This window comes from Cuculus canorus, chromosome 2 (assembly GCF_017976375.1).
Source record: "Cuculus canorus isolate bCucCan1 chromosome 2, bCucCan1.pri, whole genome shotgun sequence".
Lineage (NCBI taxonomy): Eukaryota > Metazoa > Chordata > Aves > Cuculiformes > Cuculidae > Cuculus > Cuculus canorus.
The window spans coordinates 139472134-139482286 of NC_071402.1; the positions used below are offsets into that span (position 1 = coordinate 139472134).

At 37.7% G+C, this 10153-nt stretch overlaps 1 protein-coding gene across 5 annotated transcripts in view; it reads left to right on the top strand.

Moving 5' to 3' along the window:
• Positions 1-10153, top strand: part of SLC39A12 (solute carrier family 39 member 12) — a 50999-nt gene that overhangs the window by 22226 nt on the left and 18620 nt on the right. For all 5 annotated transcript variants that reach the window (XM_054057349.1, XM_054057350.1, XM_054057353.1 and 2 more), the window contains 3 exons: positions 604-667; positions 4558-4716; positions 6153-6340. In XM_054057349.1, the coding sequence (XP_053913324.1) occupies positions 604-667; positions 4558-4716; positions 6153-6340 (411 nt within the window). The remainder of the gene's footprint in view (positions 1-603; positions 668-4557; positions 4717-6152; positions 6341-10153) is intronic.

Genomic DNA, 10153 nt, shown 5'->3' on the forward strand with positions numbered 1-10153 from the left:
CTCATGTGCCCAGTCAGTGATGCCTGGTGCCAAGACAAAGCCCTAACTAAAGACCAAGAGGCAAGGCACTGGGGGCTGTACCACTCTGAAGAAAAAAACCCTATATTTTGAAAGAGTGTGAAACCTAAGATCATCTTTTTTAGTTTTATGTTTTCACAGAGTAACTGTAAAGAACATGAATTACAAAGAGACTCCAGCGTCTACCCATTTTCCCTTGGAAATCCTTAGATGTAATAGACTCCTTAACCAGCAGGAAACTACAATCATGCCATCATGGCAAAAGCAAAAGACACAATTTCAATTATGATATCCTTTCTAGCTCTGTGTTTGGCTCAGATTTTTGTGTATTCAAGCAGGAACATGATTTTCTTGGGTTACAACAGTGCTTATGAACGGCTTTCTTCTTACCTGAGTTAGACTAAGCTTTTGTGGGCAAGGGAAGTTTCTTTTTTATGTGTTTCTGCAGTACCAATCATGCTGCCAGTGCTCAACAAATAATTCTGATACCTGTGCAAATAGCCACTATCTTCGTGTTTTCCTATATTTATAGCAGCAGCTGGAAGAGCCCCTTAACACTGATCTATTATCTTTGCTTTTAACTAGAGAAGCCCAGAAGATTCTGAGTCTGCTGAAGTTCCTCCAGAGAATAAGGTGATCAGCAAAAAAAGTTAGTATCAATAGAAAGACTAGAAAAGCAACAGCAAAAGCTTTCAAACCTAAGATGGAATTGAAAGTGTGAAGCTGCTTTCACTCTGAGTTTGCTATGTGTTATCTCACCACATTTGACGGTGTTTGGCTGCATAATTAAATACCTTAAAGACCTTTTCAGCTGCCAACCCTGTAATTGTGAAGTTCATTAATCTTACTCTCTCCATGCTTTAGTGTTTGTTTACTCACTGTTGCAAAGCACTTTTCTATGGCCTTTGCGTAAAGGGAAACACTCACAATCTAATACAAAACAGATTTCTGTAATTGTAAACGTTGCTCGGGCTTTTATTTCTGAAGGTAGTGAAACTTGGTTTTTTTGGCTCGCTATGCTTATATAATTGTGCTTGCTTCTTCTCTTACACAGCAAAGCAATAGCCTTTTCAAACCAGTAATGGCTTATTACATGTATGGAATTATGGACTTGTGCTGGCTCTCAATTTCAGGTTAATATGTTTTCTTCAGAGAGCTTCAAAGTATTTCTTATCGTCTCTGGTTTTTTGCTGCTCACTCAAAAAAAAAGGGAAAATATAGCATAAATCATACTCTGCCTTTGACTGTACTTGTGTGACTTTGGTGAATTTAGTAGAGTTGTAATCTACAAAATAGCATTTTAATTGAAATCAGTTTATTTCCTGTAATGAGCTCCACCGTATTTTGTGATCTCAGATCATCAGTTTGATTTGTTTAAAAATGTCACTATCTTCTTCTAGGTTTCTAATATTATTTTCTGTTCTTGTGAACTTCATTTCTATTTCTGAGGCATTGGAAATCTGGATTTCTGTTTCTTCATTCTCAGCAGTGCACAATCCAGAGCCAGTTTCAGTATAACTATCTAGGTGTTTCCATTCTGTTCAATTATCACTACCTGCCAAGCACAAATTTCTAGTGATGTCATTGTTATTTGTTCCAAATAACTAAATTTGGTCTATAACTAAATTTGGGACAGTTTCTCAGTAAAACTCTTTGTTTGGTTCCATTTTTTCCTCATAGCTGAGTTTTACCTCTATATTAAAAATCAGTAAGTGTAGCTATAGTAGAGAAAGGGGGTTGTTTTGTTTTGGTGGGGGTGTTGAGAACACATATTTTCAAAAGTTTGTGTTGCTACAGTTCTTATGAATAGCTAAATGCATGAGATGTCTTTCTCATTTATCCACACTTGTTCTATCAATATCTGAAAAGATCAAACAGCAACATTTTATATTTGGTATACTCAGTGAGACGTTACTTTAACTAGAATTTTATTTTTGCTGTATGGGTAATGAAAGCATTGGAAAAAAGATCTATTTCTGGATAAATGTTTGCTTTAAGCTCTTATTCAAAGCTTAAAAAAGCACAATCTATGGTGGGAGTCCTACACATATTAGCTTTATGAAAATTATGGGATAGAATTTGCTATGATTTCAATCTCCTATTTAAACAAAGGGAATTACAAAAAATAAATGTAGGATTGTTCAAGAAGAAGAGGCTTTATGGGAAATAAGTTAACCCTTACTATCACAACATAATGCATTGAGATAATTGCTAGTAACAAAAATGTTTTAAAACAGTCTGAAAGTAAGTTAAACATTCAGGTTTGTTTATATATGCATCTTCTTAACTTGCAGTCAATAAGTCCACAAAATTTGCATTTTCAGTTGCTCCATGTTAACCTGATCCCTGTGTTATACTATAGAGAACATGCTGGAGTGAGTTCCAGTAATTTTTGGTACATCTTCTTCAACTACCCAATATTTGAATAAAACAGACTAATAATATCTCAGGGCAGGCTGCGATTTTGTCTTCACCACTGCTTATTACCAATCACAAACTCAATCTAGTGCAGCAATCTATTATTTCTATGTAACTCATGCTCTGCACTATTGATTATAAACTGCCCATAGTGTTTAGAAGGAACTGTGCAAAATGGGGACATCCACGTCTGGCTCTGTAAGCTGGCAGGAAAATCTAATAAGCCTGCCAATTTTTCTGAACCCGCAGAGCTCCCAGGCAACTGGGGAGGATTTTTCTGAATGCAGTTGTCAGGCTTTTATGTGCTGTGTGTTTTTTCATAATAGTCTGAAGGCTTCAGTTCTAGCCAGTTTCTGTAAGAAAAACATCTCCCCCATCACTATAAAATGGTTGCCCCTGAAAAAAATTTACTAAAGTGAAACCTAGTAATAACTGTATTCAGACAGTTCTGTGCAGCTCTATGTTAGCTCCATAAATTGTCATATTATGTCTGTGTGGGTCCAGCAGAAGTCAGGAAAACACTTGATGTTTAGGGCCCAAATCGAGACCCTGCTTTTTCAGGCATAAAAGCAACACTTTGCAAAGCATTCTGTCCATACTCTATAGAGGAAGCCTGATGAATTTCCTGAGAGACATTAGGAGGTCCTGCTTGTAACGTTGTGGATAAAATCGACAGAACAAAGTACAGGATAGGGGAGCCAATTTTATATTTTTAAACCTAGATATTGAACCTGTTTACGGAGCCTCTTTGCTACTTGAGATAAAATCCCTCCCCATGAATCCATTCAGCACGTTATATGGCCCTCTGAGTTACAGGCTGGTTGGAGACTGCCCCTGATTTAGAATCATAGAATCACAGTATGGGCTGGCTTGGAAGAAACCTCAACTATCATCCAACTGCCCTGGCATAGGCAGGGACACCTTCCACTAGATCAGGCTGCCTGATCTAGTGCCTCCATACTTCTCAGAAGAAAGTCTTCTACTAATATCACCTGTCACCTTTTCTTAGTAGTGCTGGTTGCTATACGAGGAGCACATTGGGTTGCTTTACTCAGCTCTAGCATCCCTCCCGATGTGACAAGTCTTCCCTCTTCAGTCTGCAGAGTGGTGAAGCAGTTATGCAAGGGCATCTCAGGCTTTGGCAGAAGTCTCTTCCTCCTGTTGGTCCTTGCTGTTGCATAGCTTGCATTCTTCTGCATTATTGCCCCCGTTCTTCTTCTTTCTATGTGTGCTAGCGAGAGAGTTTTGGGCTGTTTGGCTGTGGTCCACTGCAGACTCCTCTTGGAATCAGCTATCTAACTTCTTCTCAACCTCTCCGATGCTATGCAGTCTCTCACCACCTACTTTCAGTACTTTTATCACTGCTAGCACCTTTCCTCTCGTGTCAGATGCCTGGTTGTGAACACCAAATGTACTATTCCACACTAAAGCAAGGTCACAAAACAATACGGGAAAGAGAAATAGCCATCTGTATCTGTGAGTGATGCTGCAGACAGGAGTACTTTGAGCATAATGGCCATTAATTGATTGGTACAAAAGTTGGCAATCAGTGTGCTGTAATGCTGTACTACCAGTGACACTCTGAGGCTCGTTGCCTTTCATCTCTATCTTTCGCTCTGATACAATCTCATAAAAAATAGACTCTGAAAATATTACTCAATAGCAGCATGCTTAACAGTGTTAAAATTATCAGCTGTCTGAGACCAAATATTCATCTCCACTATAGCTGTGCAATTCTGTGAGCGATGGTGGAAAAGCTCTGTCTCTTAAAGAAAAATATAACACCTATGAAATCTGATGTGAATTTCAGCAACCTAATCTTATTTTTGGTCTAATAGTCTAGTAAAAATAAGGAAGCTACTTCCTAGTATTTGCATCTCTGAGTCATTCTACAACCTACATTTTTATTTCAAATGCATTAAAAGAAGTGTAATTACAAGGTCAAAATAGATAAGAACTACAGACCTCTGATTATTATAACTTTCCATAATAAACCCCAAAACCCAAATATTGTATAAAATAGGAAAAATTACAATACCTGTTTCTGTTAAAACTTCTGGGCTTTTTTTGTTGTTTGGGTTTTTTTTATTTGATTGTTTATTTGTTTGTTTGTTTTGCTAGGTAAGAAAATTAGCTTGTTAGCTATAATGGTTCTAGTGGGTGACAGTCTTCACAATTTTGCTGATGGCTTGGTAATAGGAGCAGCTTTCTCGTCTTCAACAGAAACGGGTGTGACAACGACTGTTGCTATTTTATGCCATGAAATTCCTCATGAAATGGGTAAGAAATATGTGTGTGTACTTTTTCTGATTGATTTGGTAGTTCCACATTTTCCAAAGAATTCTTCCCTGCATGACATTAGTGGGAATTCTTCTTGCTTATGGAATTGTGAACTATAACATTAATATCATAGAATCATAGAATCATAGAATCATAGAATAGTTTGGGTTGGAAGGGACCTTAAAGATCATCTAGTTCCAATCCTCCTGTCATGGGCAGGGACATCCCACTAGATCAGGCTGTCCAAGGCCTCATCCAACCTGGCCAGGGATGGGGCAGCCACAACTTCCCTTGGCAACCTGTTCCAGTGTCTCATCACTCTCACAGTGTAGAAATTCTTCTTAACGTGTAGTCTAAATCTGCCCCTCTCCAGTTTATACCTGTTCCCTCAGTCCTATCCCCAGAAGCCTTTATGAATAGTCCCTCTCCATCTTTCTTGTAGAATATGTGGGATGGGTATATAGAGAGGCTGTGTTCTTCTCTTTCTCCTTCACAAAAAAGAGGGTAGGCTTCTGCCCTCATTATTGGATGCCATCCCATCTCACCTTCTCCATATGTAGATGCCATCAAGTCAGAGTGGCCTTTTACTGTCATGTGTACAGACAAAAAAAAAAATAGTAAGCTGAGCAAGAGGTACTTATGCATAATGGGCACATCTGACACAATGGCCAGTCCAAAAGTTTTGATTTGCAGCAGAGCCATTTATCATTGTATTCCTCATGCTACCCCCAATCTTGCTGCTCATCAAGAATAAAAATATAATAAAAGAAGATATTTGACCCATTTTACTAGCAGCCAATACAGGAAGATAGTTCTCTTGAACATTGTCCTCAACTATCACCTTGTGGTAAATCTAGTATGGCTGAAGTTGTTCCTGACATTGTATTGATGAATACAGACATGCTGGCAAATTTAAGATGAGAACTGTGGATTCTTACGTTTATTCTCGAATGTCTAGAGATTTGGTCTGAAATGAGTGGAATTAAACTCAGACTGAGGTCAGACTATCATATATTCTGACTTGCAGCACCTGTAAAACTCTAAAAGACCATGTTGCGAATCTACTCACATGATTTGAACTGACAATTTCCCACCAGAGAAAGATTTAGAAACTCTGGAAAACCATGTGACTTCACTTTTGCATGTATCCGAGTTGGACATGACACAGAACATCAAGAACTAACAGAAAACCACTCTTGTATACCATGTGCTATCTTTAGGAAGAGAGAATCAAATGCAAGTCAATATGGGGGGGTTTGTCTTTGTTTTATTCACGATGAGTTTATTACTGATTCTACAAAAATCTAAGGACAGCCATCCATCGTTGACTATCTTTGTGCATGTCTGTATTACTTTTTCTCATGTTTTATTACTAGGAATTTTAAAAATACATATATCAGCTAAATAATAAATCTTCCGTTTTCTTCCCTGTGCAGGAGACTTTGCTGTGCTGCTAAGTACGGGGCTCCCCACGAAGACTGCAATTTTGATGAATTTTATAAGTGCGCTAACAGCGTTCTTAGGACTTTATATTGGGCTTTCTGTGTCAACTGACCCACACATTCAAAACTGGATTTCTACTGTCACAGCTGGAATGTTCTTGTATTTATCTTTAGCAGAAATGGTAAGAACTCCAGTCTACAGTTATATTTTCCTTTTAACATAGCAACATCACAGATGAGTGTCAGACAAATGCAGGTAGATTAACTTGGAGGGGAAGAAGAGTACATAGGCTTCCTGGAAAGAGCATGTTTTCTTCCCCAAGTGTTTACGGTGCTTGGAACAAGAGACTGGTTTTGTTTGATGTCACTGGCATGATAGGTATAAATAGTAATAAAAAAGTGAAGTAAAGGCTATTAAAAGGGTAATATATGAGAAAGGCATAAAGGACTTTTAAAGGGGAAAAGGTAAACAATATATTTTTAGGCCTGATAGAGCTACTCAGTACAACATAAAGAAACATTTGAACCTGCAGGGGTTTATAAAATCACAAGGAAGTTGGCTACTTTTTTTTAGTTTTACTGGCCTTTATGTTTTTTGCCCATTGTTTCAACATGAATTTGCTGGTTTTGAACTAAAATGCAAGATATTTATCCTGTGCTTTTTCTGGCCAGCCTGTCTATCTCAGAGAGGTTTAGATATGCTCCTAAGGAATCCAAAATCCATTGACTTGTCTCAACTTTTTCATATTTACCAATTACTTTTCTTACTCGCAGTTCAATAGCAATGATCTAACTACAGGAAAATGAAGTGTGAAGATATACACTAGGAGAAAGGTCTAAGGACTGTGGAAAAATGTGATGGAATCATACCTTGTGCAGATGCCTCAGCCTACATAATTTATTAAAGAGAAGGCTGTTACATTTGTAACAACACAGAACTTAATCGCTTTGCCCTCTTATTTCACTCTTTAAGTGTCATATAGGGTTTTTATCAACGTCTACTAATGTAAAGTTGCTTGCAAGCCTCTGAACAAAGATCGAATATTTTGAGTGATTAGATCAAGAGGAGGGAAAGAAAATGTCTGTTTATTCATAAACTATTACTGTGTTTCTCCCAAGCCTGGCTATCTTTCCACTGTTTTCACTACCAACCCGTCTCATGCCTGACAGATCACATGCCAGGTTCAAGCATAATTGTTGAAATCTGATATGCCATGCCAGTATTATAACCAATTTAAAAATCTATTTGTAATAATTGACCTTAGACCTTGGCTGTATTTTCACCTATTTTTACTACTTTAAGAAAACTAAACTGAACATAAAGTGCTGCTAAGAAGTTATGATGGAACTGGCTAAGGATTTCAGATGTGTCAACAGTCTTGACTGAGGTGGGAAATAACAGACAAGAACATTGTGTACTAAGCTGCATCTTGTTCTGACACTAAGAACTTTGGAAGTGAGGCTGCCTACATACGCAATAGGCGTAGTTCTGCTAATGTGGCTAAGAATGGTTTAGGCATATTTTTCCTTCAGTGTCGTATCAGCATCCCTCAGGGATCCATAAGCTCCCAGAACAACACTCTGTTTTCCCCTGAGTCTTCAAAGCAATGTGCCAGCTGTAAATCCTGAGAGATGACACAATTCCAGGCAGAGACAGGGACATGTTTTCCCTTGTTCTTAGCTTGTCACCATAATCTTGTTCTCAGTGAGAAGAAGAGAAAGAAGGAAGAGAGAGGGAGGATCTTATTTCTCTCACCTCCCTTTTATTAAAAGGGATTCCAATCAGCCTTTCTCTGCAGTTTGTCAAACACACTGCCATTGGGTTGCTCACCTATGTTTGTCAGAAACGCATGTGTTGAATATCACAGGGATCATTTTACCTGAAAGTATACTCCCATAGTACTGCAGAAATCTACAGATCTGAATTGTTCAGTATGTTTGTACAGTACGTCTCAAAAGAAAATCCGCTATTCTTTATGTATTTTTCAACTTTCTGTACAGAAATAGCATCTGTTCTCTGTTGAATTCCCATCTACAAACAGCAATCATCAGTGTTCCTGCCAATGGGTACAAATACTGAATAGTGTACAAAGATTCACAATAATTTTCAGTATTTGTTTTATTCATGCACTCATCGGAGGAGCAGTTCAATAAGACTGAACAGCCTCACTGGTTACTGCATTGAGGAACACTGAGGAGTTTGAGGTGGAGGTTCGTTGACAGGACAGCACTGTGGCACTGCTGCCACAGTCAAGGTTGCACAAAACTACTTCGGTGGTTAATTAAAGGGGTTTCGTTTCTACAAATGGCATTCTAGCTCCATTAACAACACGGTAGTTAATAATTTAAAAAATCTGAGGAAAAGGACTAAAGATAAAATGATTTATACCATTTATAATTTTTCATCAAGGAACTCTGCAAAACTTCATCTTCCCAGTTACTGGAGAAAGTGGAAGGGAGGATTATTTTGTCTTAAAAATGTAGAGGCACAGGTGTAACATTGCAACATGAATTGTTTGTTTCTTCAAGATATGTTTGTGAATAAACACCTTTACTATTTTGACTTTAGCTCTTGTTTAAGCAAAATTTACCACACCACCCCCGAAAAACCAGCTTTTTATGAGAACTATAGTGAAATTTTTGTACTTGGTATCTGCTTAGAGGTCATAAGAATCATAACTTTGCACAATCTCCAAAGATCCTTTCATTAATGACATATCTTTCCTTTAACATAAATCTAGTCTGAATTGAAACTCGACATACCAATATATGGAATAAAACAGACAAACTTTCTCCTAATGAACTGATTAATTGACAAAACATGTCCCCTTTTTCTCTAAAAAAATAAACTTTACAATTCTTTATCAATCTTTTAAATGAGTATCCGTGAAGTAATCATGAATATTTATGAAGCCAAGTGCATAGTTTTAAACATCAAGGACTGGAACATCATTTATGAGTGACTGTACAGATCATATTGGTTTGTATGCTTCCTGACCAGAAAGACAACTTCTAACTTGAAAGGAGAGAGAGAGAGAGAAGCAAAAAAGACAATAAGAACATCAAGAAATAGGATGCCATATATAATCCAGCCTGGTAAAGTCTTGTTTAGCCAGCATATTGTTGTGGGCTGTTCATGCCTTCTTTCAGCAGGTTGCTTCCTAATTCTTCATATCTATTGTGTGTGCATGATACTGTGAGCAGGAGTGGGAATTACATAGTCCCTTGATTAACAGTAACTCTTTTGGCTCCAATAGATGTGAATCATTAGCAAGTGTGATGGCATCCACCAGCTAGGATGTGGTGCACTTTCCATATTTTTTTGGTGAAGTTTTTTTGCAGCTGCCAGTTTAATACACTTATGTTTCCTAAATAACAAACTTTTCTCAGCTGTACCAAATGCGTTTGTGTTCAGAGAGAACTGGGGAATCATAACTGATACTGTGTTGGCGATCAGCTTTTATTTTAAGAGATAAGCAGGGGTTTCACACTAGGTAAGGATATAGAAATGGTCTGTGCAGTTAATAACATGCACGTAGGTTAGGTGAAGGGAGCAGACATCTGAATAAGACACAGGAAGGGTAGTACCTGCCAAGAATTCCTTTTTAAAAATTTTCTTAGGAATTTACTGTTCTTGTATTTAACTCATGAATTGGCACTGACAGCACTAAGAGAAAATACTAGCTTTTGCAGTGGGAGGGGAAATGATTTCCTATTTAGAGAGCTTACTCAGGCGCTGAGGAAGAGGATGAAGTAGACCAATAGTAAATCCAAAGGTCTAGACTGGAACTTCAATTCAGACCTAGGTATTACATTTTCATTTTATACATTACAAAGCCCACATGCTCCAAGCTGTCAGTTCAGATTTTGATGTACATCAGAACGTTGAGGTGTTTGCATCTGCTTTAGATTAAAATTCTCTGATGATCCTTAAATACAAATCAAATATAACAACATGAGTTTCTAAGACAGAATTTGTACCATAATTTAAACCA